At 40.0% G+C, this 26,899-nt stretch overlaps 3 protein-coding genes across 7 annotated transcripts in view; 2 read left to right on the forward strand and 1 right to left on the reverse strand.

Moving 5' to 3' along the window:
* LOC111874476 (inositol-tetrakisphosphate 1-kinase) overlaps positions 1-15,881 on the forward strand; it is a 32,351-nt gene extending 16,470 nt beyond the window's left edge. For 4 of the 5 annotated variants that reach the window (XM_023870004.2, XM_023870002.2, XM_023870003.2 and 1 more), the window contains 3 exons: positions 3,923-4,159; positions 6,932-7,248; positions 14,827-15,881. In XM_023870004.2, the coding sequence (XP_023725772.1) occupies positions 3,923-4,159; positions 6,932-7,224 (530 nt within the window). In that variant the 3' untranslated portion in view covers positions 7,225-7,248; positions 14,827-15,881. The remainder of the gene's footprint in view (positions 1-3,922; positions 4,160-6,931; positions 7,249-14,826) is intronic. The other variant, XM_023870007.2, reaches the window with a different exon arrangement.
* Positions 1-23,240, reverse strand: part of LOC111874477 (protein FAM177A1) — a 47,535-nt gene extending 24,295 nt beyond the window's left edge. The window contains exon 1 of the mRNA XM_023870010.2: positions 23,027-23,240. Coding sequence (XP_023725778.1) covers positions 23,027-23,110 — 84 coding nt within the window. The 5' untranslated portion in view covers positions 23,111-23,240. The remainder of the gene's footprint in view (positions 1-23,026) is intronic.
* The window catches only part of LOC111874482 (apoptosis-stimulating of p53 protein 1-like), a 248,013-nt gene continuing 242,194 nt past the window's right edge, over positions 21,081-26,899 (forward strand). Inside the window, exon 1 of the mRNA XM_023870023.2 lies at positions 21,081-21,736. The gene's annotated coding sequence lies outside the window, so the exon portion shown is untranslated. The remainder of the gene's footprint in view (positions 21,737-26,899) is intronic.

The following is a 26,899-nucleotide window of genomic DNA, read 5'->3' on the forward strand; positions in this document are numbered from 1 at the left end:
GCATGGAGCTGCCCACTCACCTCCAACTAGTGCCGAGGACAAGAAAATGTGGATCAATACATCCATTCCACCATACGCCTTCATGGCATAGTGCTTAATTAGTTAAGCACAGGAACAACTTTACCTTTACATCTGAAACAATCAGAATTATAAAGTGAAGTAAGTGCTCATACTGTAGAAATGAAAAAAAAAATATGACTACAGACTTTTTAGTCAGTTGTCAGGAACCAGTTTGCATGTTGAGACCTGATCTGCAGGGCAACCAACATCCTGGATCCAGACAGCCATGTGTGTGTTTTATTTATCAGTTGTGGACCACACAGTTCACAGGTATCCACTATAATTTTGTAATCTGATATATCATTCATGGTTGTTGGCCCTGTCATCACAGACACGTTGCTAGGTTTCGCGCCCTGATAACAGGGACTCTTGTTAGTCAGAGTCAGAGTTACTTTACGACTGATGGTTTACTGCCAATCAGTTCATCTTGGTGATAAGCCCCTTGAGACTCATGACCAGAAATTTTTTTTTTTCAACTGAACACTTGCTTTCATAGTCCTTATATAACATCCTCTCTGACAAGAGGATGGGTCTGTAGTTTGCAATTGCTGCTGGCTATTGCCAGCCCAGTCATTCTCGGGTTTGATTCCTGTGGGACTCGTGACCACAATTTACTGTCTCAAATTTGAGACTTCCCCAACATGGAAGGCCAGGTTCCTGTATTTATATTTCCCAGGAACAGTGTGGCCCAGTTATACCCCCAAGCACTGGGTTCCCTTTTGTTGCCTCCTATGACTATGGCTACAGTTGAGATATGTGACCCTGCCTCGACATGAGAGTTCACTCTTTTGTTAGCTCATAGACTCTCTTTGTATATAGCTTTGTTGCAAACTGACAAGACACCTCCCTTAACGGTTTCATATCTGTTGTGCATGTACATTGCTGTTGTGGTATTGGTTGTGTGCTTACCTGGTGGTCAGCTGTTGCTTGATGTTACCTAGCTGTGGATGTCTATAAGATTTCTCTGCCTCCAAGATTTCTAACTTAGACATTATGTTACAATAGCTTCCCACACTTCTGTCAGGCAAATGCCAGAGTAGTCCTTAAAATTAAGGAGATGACCACTTCCTTCCACTTCCCTACCGACTCTTCTTCATTGTTAGTCATAGTCATAGTTATACAGGGTGATTCATATAGAACCGGCCCAACAAAATGAGCTGTAATATAAAATATACCATACAGATATTAAAGTAATTTACACATATCTTATCTTGGATTGTGTGCCGTGATCAGAGCAGGCGTTGAAAGTGTCTGCCGTTTTCAAGTAGGCACGCCTCCACCCGCGTTTGCATATTTGCCGTGACTTGCTGCAGTGTTTCTTCAGTGATGTTCCTGATTTCAGCCGAAACGTTGTCCTTTAAATCCTGTAACATACGCGGTTTGTTTGCATACACCCTGTCCTTCAGTAAACCCCAGAGAAAAAAATCCGGGCTGGCAAGGTCGGGGGATTTTGGGGGCCACATCTTTTTAGAGATGACACGATTGGGGAAGAAGCTCTCAATCAGTTCCATGGACATGTTGGACATGTGGCATGTCGCCGAATCCTGCTGAAAATAACCCTGTGTAAGTTCCACATCATCCAGCTGCTGCACGAAATCGTAAAAAATATGGCAGTATAAGGTGCTGTCCACGGTCGTGTCGAAGAAGATCGGTCCACTGATTCGTAAACCAGAAATGGCGCACCACGCACCCAGTTTTTGTGGGTGTAGTGGTGATTTAGCAATCTCATGTGGGTTTTCAGATGCCCAGATCCTGGAATTTTGTGTGTTTACATATCCTGATATGTGGAACCATGCTTCATCACTAAACCAAGTGATATCCAAAATTCTGGGGTTATTGTGCACGAATTCCCGAAACCATAAACAGTACCATACCCGTTCATCTTTATCAACATCACCCAATTCCTGAACATTGGTGATGTTGTAGGGACGAAGATTCGCTTTCTTTGCAGCCCGTTGACACATTCAATAAGAATACCCGGTTTCCTGGCTTAGACATCGTAATGATTTCTTGGGAGACTGCAGTAACCTGTCCTGCACAATTGCAATCGTTTCTTCTGGCATTTCTGGGTGGTTTTTACCACATTCACTTAAAAGTGTCCCTGTCCTTTCCAGTTTCTGAGCCAATGACTGTATAGTCGATTTTGCTGGCTTCTTGCGAACTCCAAACTTCCTCCTGAATTCCAATTGTGTGTTCACAATTGAGCCTGTCACCCAGTATGTGCGCATGAGAAACACTCGCTGTTCAATAGCGTACTCCATGATTGTCACCTGCACACTGCAGACACTTTTCAGGATTGTCCTTGACCTTGCAGCATAAGGGCTGCCACTTGCCACATCATGCGCACACCATTTGACTCAGCACGGTCCACGGATTATTATGTCGTGATTGTGAGCAGTTATATGTCTCACCTGTGGAATTATTAGCAGATTCGTTGGGCCGGTTCTATACGATTCACTCTGTATAACTATGTTATCAGTAACAGTGCTATACAGCATCGATGATAGGATGATTAATGAATGTGGAGCAGTTGGTGGAAAGAGGATTAGCAGGGGAAACCAAAGTACTTGGATAAAATGTGCTCCAGTGCCACTTCATTCACCACAAATTCCATATAACCTGACTGGATCAAACCTGCCCATGACAATAGGAAGCCTTGATTAACTGCCTTAGCTGTGGCATAGCCATGTATGTTATAGGATGAGGAAAGAACTTGTTTGATGTGGCTGATTGTTGTTGTTGCTGTTATCATTCTTTAGTAATGACTGAGCAGAAGGACAAATGAACTCAGTGTGACTGAGAGCAATTGAAAAGAGTATCTGCAGTCAATGAATAATTGCCAGTAATGATGACATTGCTTGGAGACCATTAAGAAGTCATGTGTCTTCTGGAGTTGTAGTCAAAGAATGGAGTATTTACTATGTTGAAACTGTCAGAAGAAGAACTTTGTGGCAGAATTTATGGGTTTTCAGAAATTGGTGTACCTTTAGCAGACACAATGCTGAAACATAATAATGGATTAGTACTTCAAAATGAAGTGAAACGTATTAGAGAAGTATTATTTCTGAAACAGAATTATAAAATGTTCTCCAGTAAAAGTGAAACAGTATATTAATATAAATTAATAATACTGTATTTGTACATAATATGTGATCATTGTCAGCATCCCCCATATGTACTCCATGCCTGCTGGTGAGAAAAGCATTAACCAGAATGTTTGAATTTATGTCTGGCATATGAGTACCAGAAATATTTTGAAAATAGAATGTGGTAACTTTGTAATGAAGATTTATTGCCCACATTTTCAACTGAAAATGATGAACCCTTCTTGAAATAGTAGACCGACTTTACTGCTGTAGTGCAATGGATATTTTACATGAGACAAAGGAAAATTTGGCCAGGCTGGGGGGGACAGTATGATGATAATGCTCAGACCACATATAAACTGTCCAACTTTGTGTTAAATTAAAAGTAGGAATTAGTTTCTGGACACTAGGTAGGTTGAATATTATTCCAGGTTCCACTTTTGTGCATTCTTTCTGCTGTAAATTATATTTCATGCTTCTCTTGTTTCTTAAAGGGAACCTGGTGCCTGGGGTTATAACTGGGCCACCTTATCACTGGGGGAGATAAATACAGATACTTGGTCCTCCAGGTAGGGAGTCGTACTCAAGGCTGACCATGCTGTGTAAAAAAATTACTGTTGCAAAATCCAAAGAAGTTACAACCAGATGGTCTAATTCATGACAGAATAGACAAGCCTGGCAGAATCTTCTAAGGAAGGCTGTCTTGGAAAGGGCTGTGTTGCTGCTACTGATGATGATAATGCATTAATGTATGACATATTTGTTCCCTGTTTCAGACCGTGAGACAATCTTCTTTGATAGTCATGATGTTTCCAAAGCAGATTCTACATCCAGTCTAAGTATTCTGGATCCGAGTGACAAGATGATATTGCCTTCTCGCCCTGATCCTGCAAAACTACAACGAATTGTCTGCACATTAAGGAAGGAGCTTGGAATGTCATTATTGGGAATTGATGTGATTATTGAAAATGGCAGCGGGCGATATGGCATCATAGATATCAATGCATATCCAGGTGATGCATGATGATCATATTTTTAAGCATGTACTGAACCTCATATCATCATCATTATCCTTGTTGTTTTCCTTACAGAATATTGTGGAATACTGGTTAGCACTCCTTTGTGAGTGCATTGTTTTATGCCCTTCCCAGTTCAACTTTTTGTTCCCAAAAGATGTTACATAGATTTTGTAGTACACCTGGCATTTTAAATGACCCAAGAAAAAGAGGGCAATTGAACTTTGGCAGATCTTCATTTTGTCACTGTCTTACATTTTACCACAATGATTTCTGTGCTGTCTTTATTTGCTTTTTGCTCAGTTATAGTCCTTTTTTCACAGTAACTCCTGAATTTTATTTTTGTGCATAAAGCTATGTTACTGCCCAGTCATAAAGCCTGATGATAGCCAGACAGGCAACAGCATGTCACAGTAAAGAAAGCACATGCATTTAGTACAGTTGTACAAAGTTGTGTTTGATGGAATCTACATGGTGCAATCGAAAAGTTCCCAAAATTTGAATTTTGCACACGAATGATTATGAGTACATCGACATACCACTGTGTCTCCCCACACACCCTTCTTGCATCAGTGTGGCAAGCGGCATCAAGTTGAGTTGTTGGGTTTATTGTTGGTGAACATATTTCCATTGTTGTGTTCCCGTGAGTTTGCAGTTTTGCGATGGCTGACCTGAGAGAGCAGTGTGTCTGTATAAAGTTTTGTTTTAAACTTGGGAAAACTGCTGCAGAAATGCACCAAATGTTGAAGCAAGCTTTTGGTGACAACAGTTTAGGCCAGACACAAAAATGGCCGAACATTGACTGATGATGACGATCGTTCAGGACGGCTATCAACGGGCACCACACCAGAAAATGTCACGAAAGTTAGGGATCTGATTCTGCAAGATCGTAGACTGACCATCCAAGACCTCTGTAACACCTTGGGTCTAAGTTATGGCACATGTCAACAAATTTTGTCAGAGGAACTGAACATGAGGAGGGTTGCGGCGAAAACTGCTGCAAAATGAACAGAAGCAGCATCACTTGGAAGTCTGCAGGGAACTTCAACAACAGCTTCAAGAGGATCCGAACTTTCTTTCGAAGGTTGTCACTGGTGAAGAAAGTTGTGTTTATGGCTACGACCCTGAAAGTAAGCAGCAATCGTTGCAATGGAAGAGCCCTTCTTCACCTTGCCCCCCCCCAAAAAAAAAGCTTGACAAGTCAAGAGCAACATTAAGTCCATGTTGATCTGTTTTATCTATACTTACGGAATTCTTCCCTCCTGGTCAGACAGTCAGTAAAGAGTTCTATTGCGATGTTCTAAGGCGTTTGAGGGAGGACATGAGGAGAAAACGTCCAGAGAAGTGGCGCACGAATGACTGGGTACTCCACCATGACAACGTACGACCACATACGGCTTACATTGTGCAGGAATTTTTTGCTAAGAACAAGATGGCAGTTGTTCCCCACGCACCGTACTCACCAGACTTAGCTCCATGCAACTTCTTTCTCTTCCCCAAGATGATAATCAAGTTGAAGGGGCAAAGATTTGATACAGTTGAGGAAATTCAAGTGGAAATGCAGACAGTACTAAACACACTAACAAAGATAGACTACCAGGATGTACTTCAAAAGTGGCAGAAATGCTTGGATCAGTATATGCGCTCCCAAGGGGACTACTGTGAAGGTGATGGTGCAGAATAAGATCCCGATAAGACATAATAGTTTTTATTAATATATTTCAGGGACTTTTGGATTGCACCACATATATAGTAGTGAGAAATTATGTCTGGTTTCATGTCTTTAACCTGTTGTATGCCATGAGCCCATTGGATTGACTTACTGTACTTGGTTAAAATTGCAAGAACCAAAGAGACTGACTCAATGTCAATCACATTCATCTCAGTAGGTGGTATCAAGTGCTAGGTACCAATGTTTGGAGGAAAGAGCAGATTTTCATGCTGTATAAATCTGTGATCATTTAAAGGTAATCTGTGGAAGTATTATGGGTTTTTGCACACAACAGCATTTGCCTCCAAACAGCCTTGGCATTTCTAGGAGGTAATTCTGTGGTGAGGCTTGACAGTCAAAGGATGAAATACTGTGCAGTGAAAAATGTTCCAAATAAAAGTTGTAGATCTTAATCAGATCTGTATTTAATGTGATATATCAGTTTTATTTGTATTGAGAGATGTAAGCTCATATAGAATTGAAGCTTTCACACTGCCTTCATACACAGTTACTACCAAGTTAACAAGAAGGACTGCAAAGCTAGTCATCTCTGGACCATTGTTGGTGTTATACTCCCCATGTAGTCAGGGTGCCTCTACTACTTACTAGAGAATAAAATGCCATTTACCTGCACACAGAGCATAATAATTTCAATCTAATTAAGACAACGGTAGGCTAAGAGTATCACTACTTTACCAAGCAGAGATAGGAAGAGAGCGTTAACAAAATAACAAATATACGTAAATGTATTCAACAGTGTGTAGGACAGTAGGTGCATTAGAAGAATGCATCAGAAACTGTATGTGAAAATAAAAATGTATATGGGAAGATGTAACACCCTGTTTCAAACTGATTAGCTACTGACGGCAGCTATGGCTCAGACTGACAGACTGAAATGTACTTGCCATACAGATAGATCTCACCAGCATAGGGGACAGGGCATGATTATTCAGTATGTGGCTGCAAGAGATTCAGTTTAGAACATTTTGTATTTTACTCATACTCATTAGTCAGTCAGGAGCTAGGTTGCATTTTAACAGCATGCCCTTACTTCTCAGGTTATGATGGCTACCCAAACTTCTTTGACAGCCTTATGAACTGCATATTGGAGACAGTCAATCATCATCCATGCACAGTCTACAAACCAGACCTGTCAAGTACCCAGTTCTGTCTTCCTCTCACAAAGCACACCGCAGAAAGTAAGAACAGTCATATAATGTCACCAGGAAGTGGTGATCAGGATGACTCAGGTTTTGACACTGGTGATTCAAGTGATGAGAAAAAGAAGCGGAACTTGTCAGTGGGATCCACTACTGTGAGTAGGAGATCGATTACCACCACTTCGGAGTGACACAGTACGCATGAGACTTTGGAGGTTTGTTAATGTGGCTGCCTATCCTTTTGGCCCTGATTTCCAAACTGGGTAAATTTGTATTACTGAGAAGATGCATGAATATGTACCAAATGTATAAACCTGGGTGAAAAGGTATACGGGTTACTACTGAACTAGTAGAATAATCAGATCAAAACAGAGGGTTAAGAAGGTTTAAGAAATAAATAGTATTTGCATACAGGGTGTCTGAAGTTACAGAATATTTATTGAAAAGTGTTAACAGAGTTGCATAGTAAAACTATACAGAGCTCAGACTCCAATAGTGGTATAGACAGAAAACAGTTAAAGAGATGGGTCATAAATTTGTCTACAAGTGGGGACTAGGTGGTCTAGTGTAGAACACCAAAAGGCTCAGGTTCAAGACTGGTCAGTTCCACTCTGGGTTTTTGTTATGCATTTCTTCTTCCATACTCAGTAAATGTGGGAAATGTCAGGGCCTCAGTGTTATGTCACAGTGCATGTTAAACTGTAGGTCCTTCTTCCTGCTATCATCATTGTAAGGAATAAACAGAGACTTTCCCATCTTCAGAAGTGAATTCTCTCATTCTTGCCAGATAGGCAGAGGTCAGGGAGATAAAGCAAGACCTTAATTGAAGGCAGTATAAACAGTAATGATAAAAGCCATGTTCACCATCTAATGAAGGAGATCAATTACACATTGCAGTCTGTATTGGTAGCCTCACTGGTCTGACTAAATTGGCTTAATGTTTGTACTCTTCTCAAGGCCCTGTTACATACCAACTTGTGCATGAATAGGCCTCAATGAAGAGAATGGGTGACTTGAACACAGTGTGATATAATATTGTGACATGTAGACGCACTGATTCACAGGCTGGGAGAATGCCTCAACTTTGCACAGTTTGCAGGTTTCAGTGCACTGCATGAGGCATCTGTCCACATTCATGCTTTGATCCTCTTCTCCTACAGCTAATTATCTCTTAATTATATTTGCCAATGTTTTTTATTCTCCCCTTGGCCCCTTCTTTCCCCACTAGCCCTCCCATAAAATAATTGGCCCTTTCAAGGTCTCTCTTTCTCTTCCACACCTTGTTGGGTACCATATGATGCATTAAAACAGTTCAGTCTTCACTAGCCACTCAGCTCTTTCTGTAAATATCAGTAGGAGTCAGTGGGTAGTCACTTCACCTCGAGGTGGGAGACTTCAGGGTTTTCTGAAATGTTTATACAACCCACATAGTAGATTCTAAAGGGTTCTGACGATGGTGGATGACACAGAATTACTGGGGTTTTGGACTTTTTCCATCGTTCGGAATTCTAGATAATAGAGCACACGACATTTCGGAAACTGGATCTGTTTCCGTCTTCAGGTGAGAAAGGAAGACACCTACTTAACTGGGCCCTTAGAAAGACTGGGGTGGCCAAACTGCTTTCAGAATAATCCTGTCTTCAGAGAAACTTGATATTTTTCGAGGCTTGGCTAGATGTGTGACACATTGCTTCATCTTGCTGAATATAACTGAGTGTTCGGGGATGAACAACCTTTAGAAGGGAGCAGTGTGACGCGTTACGTGACGCCCATTACTGCTACAATAGGAACGGACACTTCCATGACAACGAATATGTGGTAATTGTGGAGTTCCCGCAGTGACAAATTGTAGCAACGAATTGTCTTTGAGTAACAATGGATGAGACGAGACACGTTATCAGTGTAATCTGTAAGGAACGTCCCCGTAACAACGGACTGCCTGAACAGTGGTAACGGAACCGCGAGAAATGATGTCTGGTATCCGGTCCGCATAACCCCTTTATAAACAGAGCTTACGACATGTACAGAGCATGTAGTATTGAGAACGAGACAATCTTGGGATAACCGCCGCCAGAGACAGTTGAGATCCAGCCATGGCCAAGGATAGTTGAGATGAGTATTGGAGTACTGGGCCAGAAGTCAGGTGATACTGCAAGTGGTAATAATTGTAAGGTGTGTAAGAGTGAGTGTCCAATAAGGATTCGCTAAATCTGAGACCCATGTTAAGTTATTTGTCGCGTGACATACCCAACACATGACAGTATGTTTCTGGACATTATTCATCATCCCTTTTTTATCTTAGACAGTGTTTCAGGGACTGGATTCTGTCTCCGTCTTCAGGTAAAACCTACTCAGTTGGGCCCAGTCCCTCTCTCTGGACCTAACTGAGTGTCAGTTCCTGGCCATCCCGCTGATTTAGAAATTCTTGGAAAATGTTGAGGTGGACATAATTGTTGATGGTCATGTGGAAGAAAATAAGGTCAGTTATTTGGGCACATCATAGAGCACACTACACCCTCTCATTCTATGGATGGAGGGACTACTAGTGAATGGCTTGAGGATTTGCAACACTTCATATGTTTTTCTGTGAGTTGATATCCCAGAAGTTGAAGTCGAGCTTCATCAGAGAACCACATCATGTCCAAGATATTGGAGTTTTGGACAACAAATATTTGAAACCATTGGCAGTGAGCCACTCTTTACTGAATATCAGGAGGCTGGAGTTCCTGGACAATAATGCCACAATACAGGTGAATACATTTTTTCTTCTTCTTTTCTTTTTTCTTTTTTCTTCTTGCCATGATGAATAAGACTCGCCAGCCTTCTGCAACAGATGACGCAGTGACTTTGCAGGTGAAGTCAGCAGCCACTACTGCCCATCCTGAACCATGTTACTGGCCATTGCAGGCCAACCTGTTTCGTGCTGAGTCTCCAGGGTTTCTTAGTCACCAGTTTTCAGGATAACATTCTTTGATGGTGCTGCAGTACAGAAATGGTTTCTTAAAGCTGCTTGACACTGAGTGATCCCATAATTCAGTATAAGCATATGATAAAAGCATGTTGCTCAGTTGTATACATTGTTCTGCTGTTCAACACAAGGAGTCACATTGACGTACACGGTGCTGCCATGTTTTATTTTCAGTGGTAAATTGTTTCATGTATTATAACCATTGATTTTAGGCCTTCTTGAAGTGAATAGTCCTGTAGCATTCAAGATTTAAAATCTGCAACAGTGAATTGGAGAAGTGATGATATGGAGTAAAGCACTGGTCTTCCAAGCAGAGATCAGCAAGATGCAGTGCAGACTTTTTCTTCATTCCTTTGTCAATTTTTATCCCCCAGTATCTTAAGGATTCATTGTTAAGCCAAATATATGTATATTCACCAGCTTAATGACCGCTCTTTCTATTTAACTAACTTCTTTGCAGTATAGAGCCAAAGCCCAGTGTTGTTACTTTCAAAGCTCATCATTGGACACAATACCAATCCAATTCCATCCACTTATTGTAACAACATATCTTAATAAGATTCATACGAATGTTATCCTCCCATCTTCTTTAACTTCCAGGTTTCTTCTGATAGGTAGTGTGTGTTATTTCACCTGGATTTCAGTTTAGTAACAATCTACATCTCTTGTGTTTATGGATATTATGCATTGTCCTGTTTTTATTTAAAACAACGTTTTTCTTCTTCAGGCGGACCCTACTCTGTTGGGCCCAGTCGATAAAACTAATCCCTGTCTCTGGACTCCTGCACCAACACAAGATAGGGTATACTAACCAAGCACAGCACAAACCATCTGCAAACGTTAAAACAAACATTATAAACATCACAAAAACTCCACATGTATGTTTATGTTGGTACCATACAGGGAATTTATCTCGCTAGTGATGACATCTATTCTGATCATACTCTTGGTGCCAGACCTCATGTGTTTTTTAATGTTTGTCTTAATTCTTGCTGTGCTTGGTTTGCATACCCTATCTTGTGTTGGTGCAGATGTCTGGAGATAGGCACTAGCTCTGTTGATTGGGCCCAGTCTATGAAACTTTGTGTTTTAAATAAAAGTAGGATGATGGATAATGTCCAGAAACAAGATAGTTGTATTAATGTACTGTCACGTGTTGGTCGTTTGTCATGCGACAAAGAACTTCATGCCGGTTTGAATCTAGTGAATTTATTCCACACTCGCTCTTACACTTACACAGTTCACAATATCACAATTACTTCTGCTGCTGTACTCCCATTCACTTGATACAACTCAACTTGTAGGTGCTGGACTTCAACTCATACTGAATGCTAGTAACTCTCTGAAGGCTGGAAACCGACTGCTAAAGCTCAACTAACTCCAGCGAATGCTAGACTGCAGCTGCACTCGGTGACTGCTAGACTTCCACTGAACTCCTCAGGCATTCTGGTTTCTCTTATAAACCCTCAGCCGGACAGTGGAAAATGCACCTCGCTTCCCTGTTGTGTAGTCACTGTGTTTACTGATTACCTAGCAATAGTCTCTGCAGACGTCACAACGTAATGGAGAGGGGTGTTTACTGAGCGTTGCATAGTGATGGAAGCAGTGGGTGTGTGACTCCCTTACCTCTTCATGATAAATGTTTTCCATTTGCTGTATAATTATTTTTCTGACAGCTTTTACAATACAGTTACATTGTTATGTTCATCTCATAGTTATTTTTGGGGGGGGGGCTTCTTTCTAATGGTTCCTTTGAAGTAAGTACAAGGTAACCATTTTTATAACAATACTTTAGAGTGTATACAAATTCATTTAGTGGATGAACAGACATCTGTGATCGTTCTATGCCCTACATGAACTCCTGATTAAGAAAATTAAAATCTTTTAAATCAAGTGAAAACTCTATCTTTATTAATATTGATGTATATTTGATGGAACCATTGTAACTAGTGTTATTAGAGGAAAATGCAGGATGATATTGTAAGATCCTTCATATATATAGGTGTTGTATGTTGATTTCAAAGAATACAGTGTCATGGTGTGTGTTCTGATTTCCAAAGCAAACACACTGTGGTGGCATATAAGGGGCATGGAGATAGGCAGTCTAGGCTTTGGCATAATATACTAGTAAGTGATGAGCCGTTCTGGTTGGTTTTACTCTGTGTAAATAGCATGTGGTATCCATTTAGCTGTAGGCCAAGCGGGCCCCATAACTAGTGTCAGTTTAGTGGCAAAGCAAGAAGCCTCTTCCCATTCCAGGAATCAGTCTGTGGTTGTCTGTCCCATAGCCAGTCCCTGACTAAGCCTACAGTTTTATAATCATAAAGAGAAATTCAACAGAATTTTTAAACATTAAACCAGTTTTCTGTTGTTAATGACAGTACAGATGTTAAAATTAGGATATTTTGAAATTTAAGGCTTACTTGTGGTAAGAGACGATGAAATGCCATAACATGACACCTGGATCATCTCTTAGATATGATAGAGAATTTTGGAAGAGCAAAGGATTGGCATGAATGGCAGTGAGTGGTCTGCAATGGAATTCCTAGCAACAGGCCTCAGCACATTTTCTGTAGGTCTATGCATCACATCTAAAAATATTACACAGGATGGAAATCAAAAAGGGGTTGGAGATGTATCAGTGGTTATAAAATATATACAGATCATCCACACCATGACAAATAATAATGAGGGTGTGGAATGTGGAGAGGTGTGGGCTGGTAGAGGCAGGAGTATGAAAATGGAAAAGAAGAAATTAGTATAAAAACTGAGGTTGGATCACATCTAAAGTGGTAATGCAGATGTCTTTGGCACTGTCGTAGAGGCTGTAGGCTGTAAAAGGTCAGTGTATCCAAAAAAAAAAAACTGAGAACTTGGATTTTCTTTCACCCTTATTGAAAAAATAGTTTTCAGTCTTCTTTTCCTGAAAAATGGGATACATATTAACAACTCCTGTTTCTTTGTTTTAAACACTTATAATTAATATTTTTGTTTAAAAGTAAGGGACCATGTTTCACACCCATGCTATATTTTTATTAAGCTTGATCTTTAGTGTTTTGGAAAGCAAGTGGGATTGTATACGTGATGTGTATGTATCGACCGTCTTCTAGTGCACACAGTCTCACTTGTCACTTCACTACATGTTTTGGCATCACTGTGCCATCCTCTGGTGTGTTATTTATGTTAATTATTGCACTGCTCGCCATCATGTATCGTTTATAAAATGATTTAAAATGTATGTTCGTCATGTACTATAATAAAATTTATATATTAAAATTTGTTAAGATTTATCATCATACACGTCGTATTTCAAACTCGCGTATTATATCATTCTTCTGCTATGGGAGTTGTTCTTCCTATATTTTGTGTATACTGTGCCTTGTGTTGTGTCCATTTGTGGCTGTGTGCGTTGTATAGGTATTGTTGGATTGTATAGGTTTAGGAACTTAATAGTAGAAGCATTTTACACTAAATTTAATTTGATAGCCCAAATTGAAGCAGTTTTCAATAATGGAAATTTCTGAAGAAGAGTGAAAGTTTAGAGAGAGAGAAGGAAAGAATCAGGATACCTGTAAGGTGTGAACACAGTTTTGTACCATTTTACAATAAGAGCTCTTAACACTCTTCCTTACCACACACTGAAATAACCAAATGTGGTATCAGTATTGAATTGTCCTTGTGTTTCAGTGCAAACCACAGACTCTGAATGTGTTACCAGTTATATTCTTTGCAAAAATGACTTCATTGGAAATTTTTTCAATTCTAGTCCTACACTCTGGATCTCCTCAGAGATAGAGACTAGTATTTGCCTGTCTGTCATGTGAAATGCCTGGGGTGCATGAATCTAATCCTGTTTACTCATTATTAATTATATATCATCAATGATTCCAGTATGACATCTTATGAACTTATAATATGGGGACAGTAATAGCATCATCCTAAGATGACTCTCATTAATATGTCTTTAATATACATACAACTTCTAGACAAAATTACCAAGGTTTAATTTCTGGGAAGGGCATTGGAACCACTGCATTCAAATTGGTCCTTGACCAATCAGCATTCTTTTCGATCACCTCAATTTAGTGTGGGGTTTAATAATGCATGAAGTTACCACTCCATGCCTACTTTATGCCTCCATGTTATGTAGGTTACCACAGGGTTTGCCTAACATTATGTTAAAAGAAGTATAAAAGAGGTATACTTTTTTGTGTTAAAGATGCAGTATGTTTCTTGGAGAACTCTTGTGCTCTTATTCTATATTGTAACAGTTTTTATTCATTAGGTTCCGTGTTGGCTCAAGTAAAATATAATATGATCAAATGATTGATGAAGTGAATGAACAAATGTAACAAATAACGTTTAACTTCATAGATACTCATTATTAATTTGACTGGTAATTCTGACAGCATCCAGATGATATAGGAATTGTTCCAGAAGGTTTGCATGGTTTCTTTTTCAGTACTTACTATATGACTGCTTCAGAGTTCAAGGCTCTCAGGCCCAGTTGTTAAGAATGGAATATAGACATGAATTTTAACATAATCATGTGGAAAATAAAGAAAAGGCCCCATAGGAATCAGATCTGGAGATCTAGGGGGCCATGGTTGAACGCTTTCATGGTCAGTCCATCTTCCAGGAACTGTCTGGATCCAGTTAGAAGCAACTCTGTGTGTCATCTTGGAAACTAAGTTGCTTACAAATTGGAAAACAATGTTTTATAGTTGTGTCTTTTGTGTTGAGACTATTACAGCAGTTGTAGGATAATTAGATCATTCAGAATCATATGTACTTCATTTTTATTAATTATGTATTTCTTTAACAGGAACCAGGATAGCTCAGTCGGTATGGTGATGGGCTATGGGTGGGAGAGCCACAGAATCCAAGTGTGATTCCCAGTGGGCAGGAGGTATTTCTCTTCTTCACAGCTTCCAGGCAGGCTCTGGGGCACAAAGCTGATCACTGAACTTCATCTTTTGCCAAGATTTAGGATACATGGAGCTATGCTTCCACTCCCCCATCTGTTTTCATTGTGTGGTGCTTAATTAAGCACAGGGTCAGCACTACCTTACCTTGTGTATTTCTTTTAGTAGTACATGTTAGTGAAATGCTTGCTTATAGCTTTATGTATATATTTCACGTGAACAAAAATGGTTGTTTACTGGCCAGTGAATGGTGAGACGATATAAATGCTGTTTGTATGGTTAAGTCATTATACAGCTATTGGTACCTAAGAAAAGACACTGTTATTACTTTCATAGGCACATTTCATAACAACACATAAGTGCCTAATATCTCTTCTACATGTGTTTGTCTACATACATATAATAATTCTGTTCTGATTAAATCTATTTTGACAAAGTTGTAGGTTTACAATTCTCAACGAAATCGGATTTTGATACCAAATTTGATATATTCCTTATATCAGGGCCTATTTTTGTGTTTTAAATATATTGCAGTGTTGTACAGGTTGAAGTATGTTTTAGATAGAATTTGTAAATTCTGTTTTTTCTTAGATACACTTTTTAATGGGTCTTTTTGTTTTCAAGATGATAGCCAAATAGTAGAAGGACTTTATATGAAATGTGCCTGTTCTTACCTTTTGCATTTCAAGCATTGATGAACAATAATATTGTGAATGTAGTACAAAGAGAGTGCCTGTAGATTACAGTGAACAGCAGGTTGGCACCACTAATGTTAATTAGAAGTCATGACTTTTTGTGAAAAGTTATGTGACCAATTAATGACTGTTGGTTTTGCTATAGAGCATTGTAGATAACTTATATAAGACTGGGTGTGTGTATACAATAGTTCTTTGCAGTTTTCCAAACATGCTGTAACAACTGTATTCATTAAATATATATTATTTGACAATTTTGAGAATGTTGTACCATGGACTTTCAAGCCTCAAACTCGTCCCTCACGGTACTGAACTGTAACATTTTCTTTTGTTTGTCAATCAGGTGACATGTGAGATATTCAAAGCAGTGAAAATTTATTTTATTGTCCGGGTTATATCAGGAGTCCTTTGCGATACATCATTCACAGTCACCCTTACTTTCAAAATTATTAAATAACAACAAAAAAAAAACCTATTTATTCATCAGTCCACTTATGTCCCCATATCTTACATCCCTGATGTGTCCCATTTACTAGGCACCCTATTCATGTTATAAAAGGTCATCAACTCCGTCCAGTATGATTGATCAATGTTTTTCTCTCCTTTGTAATCTTTTATTGTAATCTTGACATGTTTCAGTCTGAGAGACCATATTCAGAAGGACATTTATCAATCACACTGGATGGAGTTGATAACCTTTTATAATATTGCTAGTGTGATGGACCAGAATGAACCAAATCATACCCTCTTTTTGTATTTTATAATTAAAAAATGGAAAGATGTCCTTTGCTGTTTTACATACTTTCTTAGTCCTGATATCTCCTTTCGACAGTATCAGAGCGTCTTCAAACAGCTCTGTACATGTTCCAACGATGGTGTGAAAGAACCAGCCTTTCCATCAATCCTAATAAGACAGTAATTATACCGTTTACTGGGAAGAGAAATATAAAGGGCCTTAAGGAACCGACCCTCTTCAATAAGACGATCCACCTCTCCAGTGATGTCAAGTACCTTGGTCTAGAATTAGACAAGGAACTGATATGGAAAAAGCAGCTGGTCACGGTCATCAATAAAGCCTATAAGGCTTTTTGGACATGCAGAAGCATGTTTGGTAAAACTTGGGGACTGCAGCTGCCCGTTGTGCACTGGATATATACTGCGGTTGTAAGACCCATAATTACATACGGTGCCACAGTATGGTGGCCCAGAGTTAAACTCAAGACAAGCAAGGCAGAACTCAGCAAATTGCAAAGGTTGGCTTGTTTGGGTATCACAGGAGCAATTCAAACATCTCCAACAGCTGCACTGGAGACACTCCTTGGACTCCCCCCACTGCATCTACAGTTGGAGGCAGAGGCCAGGGCAGGAATCTACCATCCCCAGTGCAGTGATCAATGGAAACCTAGATTCGATGGTTTCGCCCATGCATACATAACTCAGGACATAAAAAAAAACCACATTACAAAATGGCTCTGACAAAATTATACTGAGACATGTATATGAAAAACCCTTCACAGTCAGATTGCCTGACAGGAGTGAATGGGAAGATGGGTTTTGTCCCGATAGAAAAGGGGGACTGCTCTGGTATACAGATGGTTCCAAGATAAATAAGGGCAATGGAGCTGGTGTGTTCTGCAATGGCATGAGGCAAAAACCTAGTTTCAGCCTTGAGCAGTACATGACAGTATTCCAGGCAGAAGTATATGCCATTAAGGCATGTATTATGGAGAATCTAGATAGGAACTACAGAAATAGGAACGTCTACATTCTATCTGACAGCCAAGCTGCACTTAAAGCGCTTGACAAACACCAGATCAACTCAGAATTGGTCTGGGATTGCCACCAAACTCTCATGGAACTGGCCAAACATAGCAGGGTACAACTGATATGGGTGCCGGGGCATGAGGGTATTGCTGGAAACGAAATAGCAGACCAATTGGCCAAGACTGGAGCTGAACATCTGTTCATAGGACCTGAACCAGCCTGTGGCATCTCTATAGGAGTCACCAGAAAGGCAATTGAACTGGACAAATATGAATCACAAGAAATGCTGGGGATCTTTGACTGGACTCAGGCAAGCAAAGGGACTCATACGAGGACCCTCTACTAAAAGAGCGAAAGAACTGTTGAAGTCAAACAGGAACCAGCTACAGTGGGTGGTGGGACTACTTACAGGACACTGTCACCTTAAAGGACACCTCTTCGAACTGGGACTAAGTGATAGTCCCACTTGTGAGAGGTGTCAAGAAGAAAATGAATCAGCCACACGTATCCTGTGCGAATGTGAGGCCTTAGCTTATTTAAGAGTGTGTCACTTGGGTCAATATTTCATGGAACCAAGTGACCATTTTGACGTCCCCACGTACAAAATCCTACGCTTCATTCGAAGCGCAGGATTGTTGAGGGGATAATCAGAAGGGGAGGCACAATAGATCACTGTGGTCGTGGTGCAAAGGCCAAGAAGGCCCACCCCTTATACATTCATTCATTCATTCATTCATTCATTCATTCATATATAAGATGTCCATTTATTTCAGTTATGAATGTATCATTACAAAACTAGTCATAAAGCACATATCATAGAATAAGAACTATTTTCCTCTTATTCTCTTAAATATATATGGTATCAAGAAGAGATTACAAGTAACAGTTGTGGGATACATTTTAAAGATACCTATATGTTGGATCATGTACCATGCATTTTCATGTGTTGAAATGTTTTTGAGGAATTTAAGAGCTTGATTTGAGTTTCGTGCAACCAGTATTATGGTCCTTGAAGCGTGACACCATGTATTTTTGTGGTTGGGTGCCAATGTTTTGGAGGAACATGTTACCACCATCTTCAGGGTAGAAGAGTAACCTGCTGCTTTGAACTGGTGGTACCCATCTACCAAACTACGTAACGAGCGTCATATCCTGGAAGACTTTAATTTGATACCGCTGTGAGGACTCAAAATCCCATATTGGACCGATATGAACCTAATTTAAATTTGCCTGGCAGATATAATGTAGACTGAGCAGGGTTGAATGTATCAAGACAATTGCGTAGTTTCAGAGATGAAGTACGTAGACAGATAGATGTGACTTCCTGAATGCATGTATGTGCACAGACAGGGAACCTGGAATGGACATGAATCGCTTGAGTAAAACTGTGTCAATATAATGTTCAGTAGAGTGACAGTTTTATTTACTTCCCGCCACAGATTTATTTGACAGGATGTGCAGGATTCAGCTGGCGGTCCCTGTTCATGTAAATCTCATAAGTATGAGCTTAAAACAACATAACCCCCCAATTTTTACATCTCTGCTTTTGTTCATTCCCTATATTGTACTCTACCTTCCTCACAGGCTGATTGCTAAGATACTGATTGTATTCAGCCTGAAAGTTATCATTGTACCATATTTGGAATTTTTACTAGCTTATGTTTCAGTCAAATTGCTCAGTCAGTAAAGTGATTTGTAATAAAAAAGGAGTTAACAGGCAGATGGAGAAAATCTGTGTGACATTTAGGAAGATGAAGTGGTCGGGACATATTGCACAAATATGGGAGATGAGAAAAGCATTTAAAGTTTTAGTTGGAAAACTCGAAGGGAAGAGACTATTACAACATAGGTGTAGATGTGAAAATAATTTAATATTATAATATACAGAAGCTAAACCACCTTTAACTTTTCAAACAGTAGTATGTTGCTATAGCTTGTTGGGCACCCCATATTTAATCAAATTCCTTTGCATTTGGCAAATAATTGTTACGTTTATTTTCACACATGTAATTGAATCTGCATTGGAGATGGTAAGTAAGGATTTAGAAGACTCGAGGACTATATTAAGATCATTGTTGTCTACAGGTTACCAGCCTGTTGCAAAACCCCATATCTTAGAGGACCAAGGTTTTTATAAAGGGTTTTGTTCCCTTAGGCATGTTGCCTGCCATGGGTAAATCCTTTCCATCCATCACATAATACAGGGAAGAGGTCCTTGGAAGATGCTTCCTGCCAGGTCAATAGGACTTGGATTTCGCATAAGGCAGGGTCACCACTTCCTGTAGGTGGTCTACTTTTGTGAGAGTTCCAACTTTGTACCTCAACTATTTGAAGATATTAGAGCTTCTCCCTGCATTCGTCTGGAGAGACTGATGAAACATGTGAAACCTAGCCATGATTCAAATCAAGTACATTCCAAACACAAATCTGTACTGTATAGAGTGCTGCATTGACTTGCTAGCATGAAAGTATCTCATATGTTAAATGTACCTTTCCTCCCACCCTCCCATTACCAATCCATACCATTGGACAAGGCTCTGAGCCAGCTCCATCCACCTTCCAGCCTCAAAATGTAGCTACCTAAGAACCACTTTAGTGCTAACTTCCCATCTTTTGTCTTTCAGTTGACTTATATATATATATATATAAACTTTCTGAATCAATGTTTTGTATGATTTCTCCCCCATACAAGCTATATTTTCAGCCAATTCTAGAATTACATATTTAATGACTATAGTTTATGTAATTAAATCACCACAAGATGTATAAAACAATGTTTCTGTTTATGTACTGTCTTAAATTACCAAATTCATGCCTATTTTGTTGACATATTCCTCAGAATGTGACAGACCTACAGGCTTCCTTAGACACTTGGAACTAATGGTCTTGGGTGCAGTGTATATGCAATAATATGAATGTCGAAACCACACAAACCATCAAGGAGGCAATCACATAGTATTTGAAACACAAGTTTGGTAATAAAATGTGGAAAATTACAAAAACATCTGAGCAGATGATACAGGTTGGGATTCATAATGAATACATGAAGAGCAGAAGAAAAGTGTTTTTACCACACATAAAATGTAGATTCTGTGTTAATTTATATTGCTGTACTGACTCAGCACAATAAATAGGTCCTTTGTTTGGATGCAGTGCAAGTAAAACATGATAGTCAGAAAATCGCTACAATTTGTTGCTGTTACAGTTTTAACGCTCACTGAAATTAAAATATAATACAGTGACTCATTTCAAAGATACTTTTCACGAGACTGGGATTGTCATAACTTTGGGTGTTCTACAAATTTTTGGGGCTGTAAGTCAACCAAATTTGCCTGATTTCGGTCTGTGTATATCTCATGTGAAACCGTCACTGCATTGTCTCATCTATCGTTTGTCGTAGTTGTAATATAACCTATTAATCAATCAGTGAACCAGACCAACAATTTTTGTTCTTACGTTTATGCATATTGGGTTTAATTAGAATCCTTCCCCAACCGCGGGGTTACGTTCCTGAAGACCATTGCCGGTCACAGTGGATTACTGTATATGTCGTTTGTTTAATTCCCTACAGTTGCATAACTTAAAGGGTCTCCTCGAAGATGACTGAAATCCGAAATCAAGTCTTATGCAAATCGCCAATTATTCCCTTTTGTTTTAGAAATATATGTGACGGGCCAATAATTGTTGTTTGGATTGTACTTGTGACTGGCGCGCCATGGATCGGCGGGGATTTGAAGCTTCGCACGCTGAACGCGGGAAAGTCAGTCTTCGTTCGATTCGTGTCCCTGCTGGTTGAATTCGTTGGTGTAGTTGGCTTTTTGAGCTCTTAACAGTATTGCGTATTCAGTAACGGTGCAGGAATATTTTCGGGTGTTCTGTTACAGGGATAGCTCTTTTTCTAAAGTTTGTTGTCGTGATCATGCTGCTCGTGTTTGAAGGGTTACATCCAGTAGGCCGTTCTTGCCCTGACACGAGAGGCCTTTTGAATTGTGAAACAAACGGCATATTTACTGTTCATCTCGGTTTTATTTTGTAAGTGTGTAACGCCGTTGTGAAAGTTCAACAAATAAATACGTAATTTTTTCCTACTGCTGTCTTGTGCGTAATAAGTGTGTCAGCACGACCGTCAGATAAATGAAAGTTTTCCGTGCGTACAGCTTTTGCGATTTGTTTACTGCGGCACGTGATTATCAGTATTTGCTTTGTATATCTCAGATGCACGCGGATCATGTTGCGTAATCAAAGAGTGTTGATTGTTTGAAAATGGTCGTGGTAAACTTTACATAAGAAAATTACCAAAGTGTGCTTCAATAATGGATAAGGTTATACCGCATCGGACGATTATAAAAAGGTAAGTCATCTACTACGTCTTTGTGTGTGTGCTAGTAGCGCAAATGGAAGTGGAAATAAAAACACGCCTTATAGTGTTGAGTAACCTAGGAAGTAGGCCCTGTGTAGTATCTGTGGTATAAAAACTGCAGTGGTGGCAGGTGTTTTGAGAGAGTTCATGTTAAGTATTAGTTTTAACTCGAGAAACTGGGAGCATGAAAATGTAAAAAGTGTTAAAGACCTAATTATCGTCTCAAACTGACTTGAACTCGGGATGCCAATAATACGTATCAAAAGAGGCTTCTCATTATAATTGCGTGTTCTCACTCCTCCTCCTCCTCTTTCCATTTTTTCTACTGGAAGTCACACTCCATAAATTGGACTGTCAATAATGAGAACTGAAGAGCAAATTAATTTTGGCAGCTTTGAATAGAAACGCATCGTTATAATCAGGGCTCCAGAAATGAGCTTGCCCACTCGCCAAGGTTACTTAATGGAGACTAGTGGCGAGTACATTTTTAGTCTTGGCCTAATGTATTAAATATTTGATAAACAAATACTTTATTGTTAGGTGCAAGATACAGAAAAGGAATTTAAATTGTATTACTCTGTTTCCTGACCTTTATTATTTATTCAAGGTTCAAATTTTAATTTTTCCTGTAAAAAGATTTGTCAGAAGCATACTGCGAGACTGAGGGCGAACTGATATTCTTCAGTTGCTACTGGAATAAAGTCGCAATTCTAGAGCCATGGTTATAAATGTTAAAATGTATTTTTGGTTTTCTGTTCTCCAAACAAAACGAGTTTTACATTTGCCGTTTCATGATGTCTGTAAGTGACCACATTTTGAAACAGAGTTTGGAACTGAATTTCCTTTTGTGCCATCGCTAATCGTTAAGTAAGTTTTGTAATTATGACTGTATGCTTGAATTCGAAGACATGTGAGTTCCAGGTTTTGGATTTCACAGTTGTTATGCGGTGTGGTGAAATAGTTTAAGTAGCAACCGGATAGCATAGTCGGTAAAGCGACTGGCTACGAGCTGGACAAGCGAGGGGTCGGAGTTCGAATCCCGATAGGAACAAGAATATTCTCTTCTCCACGTCGTCCACCCAACCTCCTATCCAATGAGTACCGGGGCTCTTTCCCAGGGGCAAAGCAGCCGGGGCGTGAACCTGACCACTGACCTCCAGCTAGTGCCGAGGTCAAGAAAATATGGATCTATGCATCCACTCCCCACTCGCCTCCATGGCGTAGTGCTTAATTAGTTAAGTTAAGCGAGTGTTATATGCGTAGAACAAAAAGAAAACATACCTTCAGTGGCAGCAGTTCCGTACTGGCGCATTCTACGAACTTCTCCATTCGACAGTCAATCTTGCTGTAGCGCACTGCACACATGTTTGCGAGTGGTTGTGTTTTACTCCACTTACATACAGCCTACTTCTATAGCCTTAGGCCTCGTTATAGACGGAGTGTCAGGAGGTGGGAAAGTAGTGTCTTGTCAGCACGATTCGCACTAGGTAAAGTACTCCTCACCGACTGTGTTAGCGATGTTCAATGCCGTCTGGAAAAAACAAGGATATAAATAACGGAGGAGCAAACATATGACAGTTACAGCCTGCAATTTGCATTCCATATCATTCAGGGACGAGAATGACACTGTTACCGAGGTGCTGAAACTTCCGGCACAGCCAACGTTTAACAGTATTTAGTACTTATTTATTCCGTAAAACATTTTTGTATGTCTATATTTAATCGTATTCTACGTAACTTTATTTGTAAGGAGATATATTTCGAGGAGTGGCGTCATCGGCAAAACTTTATCATTACTGGGTAAAAGGTGAAAAATAGTAATGTTGTCCCTTGCACTACGCCATGAAGACGTATGGGGGACTGGATGTATAGATCCACATTTTCTTGACCTCGGCACTAGTTGGAGGTGAGTGGTCAGCTTCACGGCTCGGCCGCTTTACTCCCGGTAAAGAGCCCCCGGTACCCATTGTATAGGAGGTTGGGTGGACCCCAGAGCCAGTCTGGACGATTGAAGAAGTGAACATTCTTGACCCTAACGGACTCGAACTCCGACCCCTCGATCGTCCAGCCCGTAGCCAGTCTCTATACCGACTGCGCTATCCCGGCTCCTATCATTGCGTTCCTGATTAAATTAAGCATGGTGCAGTGGACGGAAAATGTAGTACCCATGGGGGATATGAGAAATGCACCCAATATTCTAGCCGAAAACTCAGAAGAGAAACCTAGACATAGATGGGAATATAATATTTAACTGTATTTGAAAGGGAAAAGGGGCAAGGGTTTGGAATGGATTTATCTGGCGTAGGTATGATGCAGGGGCGGCCTCTTTGAATTTGGCATTGGTTAACTGCAGCCTATAGTGAACCGGGCCACGACCGCCTTCTTGAAATCCTCAGACTCTGCGCTATCACCATTTATGATCATTCTTCTGTCTCAATCTACATTATAGCCTATTCAGTCGAAACGGCATTGTGAAACAACTTGTATCAGCTGTTCTCTGAACGATTTCAAAGCAAAGTATTACGAATAATAGTTAACGCACCGTGGTATGTGCCGAACACGGTACTACACAAGGACCTAGATGTACCAACAGTACGAGAGGAAATTAAAAAAAAACAGCAAAAAGTATAAAATCAGACTCCAGGCCCATCCGAACGACTTGGCACAAAAACTGCTCGACGACGAAGGGGAAATCAGGAGGCTCAACAGATTTAAACCATCAGATTCGAATAATTCAACACTTAACTGCATATCACTAAGCAGTTAAAATAAGTATTGAGCATGTTCATTGGAACATGCTCACCACGACAAGTTCTCTTTCCTTTTTTCTATATGTAAACCACAAAATGTACTTATTATCCACACTTAATGGATAGATTGTATAATTATTGGAGTTAAAAAAAAAAAACTGTTCTCTGAAATGCATAAGGCCTATATCTGTCCGTAATCAGTGGCGTAGGTCGCTTCTCATCGAGCTGTGGGTTACGTAAATTTCTTTTCATTTAGTTTCTTTTGTAGCTTTTGCGCCCAACACTCTTGCTCTTAGCTTATGCAGGCCATAAACAAGTTTATGGCCTCTGGCGATCAGCTTCGGGATTCGATCAAGGGATCTTCGTTTCTTCTTCTTCATCTTCTACTACTACCTTTCGTATTAGGCCTTCTGGCCTATTCCCATCGCAGTTAACCTGGTACTATTTTTCTCTACAGACATTCGGTAGGACTCCTTGGACGGGGGATCAGCCGCATCGCAAAGCTGCTACCTACACAGGACAACATAAACACAAAAGAAACGCGGAGAGACGTCCATGCCATATATGGGATTCGAACCCACGATCCCAGTGTTTGAGCGGGCGAAGACAATTCATGCCTTAGACCGCGCGGGAATTGTGATCGGCTTCCATCTACTTCTCATCCTCTATTCTTCTAGTTCAGTAAATTTTCTAGTTATTGGTTTGACGGTGGGGTTGGTTTTCCGGAAGGTGCAGGAACGCTTGTTCACCGCGTTAAGATTGACTCGAGATCCACCCATTTCCGATCCACTGGATATCGGACGCTATTTCTCCACGGTTTTGGCGGATGGATGGCGAATAGTTTCTAATAATGTTTGATAGTAAATTTAAATACTACTACGGTGCACGTATAACCACAGTTTCAAACCCATGGACTGCCCAACTACCACGAGGAAACTTTTCAACGATAAATTTATATGTTCACAAACAAAATGTAGAGCAATAATCACCAATGTTATCGTGCCATTTGCAACTGAACAGATTCTTCAAACGCTAAAAGAAGCTCGTTTCATTTTGACTCATCTAACCACCTGGACGAAAATTTAGTGCCCCTGATTGTTAGATATTTTCACATAGAAAAATTGTGATGGTCAAGGTGCTAGAGTTAGTTAATTGTGGTGGTAAAACTTCAGATCTGCTGCCTTCTTGTGTGTTAGAAGTGTTACAGAAATTAGATAGTTATTAGTATAATTGGAATGATCAAGTCAAGGAGGATGAGATTGGCGGGGAAGGTAGCACGAATGGGAGAGAAGATTGATGCATATAGGATATTGGTGGGAAAGCTAGAAAGAAACAGGCCACTAGAAAGACCAAGACATGGGTGGGTGAGCAATATTATGTTGAGTTGCTCAAATCATTAAGATTTGGAACCAGAAAACCCCGTGTAACGCGGTCAACAACAGAACTCCGTTACTTATTAGCGAAGTTCTCAATAATCATGACAACGGAGGAAATATTGAAGACGTCTCCTAGGAAACAGATACAGGAACGGGCAGTTACATCAGAGACGTAAAAAGAGAACCCTTCAAGGAGGTTACAATTAATATTTTGCTGGACATTATCCATCATCTTGTCTATTCTAAAAAACAGTATAATTTCTATTAAAAAACACAACGTTTCGGGAACTGGATTCTGTCCCCGTCTTCAGGTAAAACCTACTCAGTTGGGTCCAATAGAGGGAGATAGGGGCTAGCTCTGTCTATTGGACCCAACTGAGTAGGTTTTACCTGAAGACGGGGACAGATTCGTTACCGAAACGTTGTGTCTTTAATAGAAACTAGACGGTTTTTTAGAACAGACAAGATGATGGATAATGTCCAGCAAAATATTAATTGTAACAATTTACCATCATCACAAACTTTTAGATCTTACCTTCAAGTAGGTGTTCTCCGTACGGTTAGACCGAAACCTACTTCAGAGAGAGCGAGAACTGACCAAGACCGTAACTCTCAAACGGTAATAATTAATATCTGGTTAGCCCCAGATGGGACTCGACACCAAGACTTACTGACCGACCGACCGACCGTCAGTCGCAATGTGACTTTGACTTAAAAGAAGACGGAATACGACAGAAGAATACAGAAGGATAAAGAAGAGAAGAGTAGAGGCTAGTGCAAGATCCAGACAACAGTGAGAAATTCGTTATCCAGAAGGAGTCAAATGTGTGAACTGCTGTAATCAAGTGAAATTGTTATAGAGACTCCTAATTAATCCAATCAATCAAATATAGAACTCACAATATCAGTCATGCGTACCCCCCTACACGTGACAGTATTAAAATATATCTTAGAGAAACAGGATGGAATAATTGGATTAGATTGATCTGGCTCAGGGTATGGACCAGTAGAGGGCTCTTATGACCTCG

Source organism: Cryptotermes secundus, unplaced genomic scaffold (assembly GCF_002891405.2).
Source record: "Cryptotermes secundus unplaced genomic scaffold, Csec_1.0 scaffold483, whole genome shotgun sequence".
In the NCBI taxonomy this organism is placed as follows: Eukaryota; Metazoa; Arthropoda; class Insecta; order Blattodea; family Kalotermitidae; genus Cryptotermes; species Cryptotermes secundus.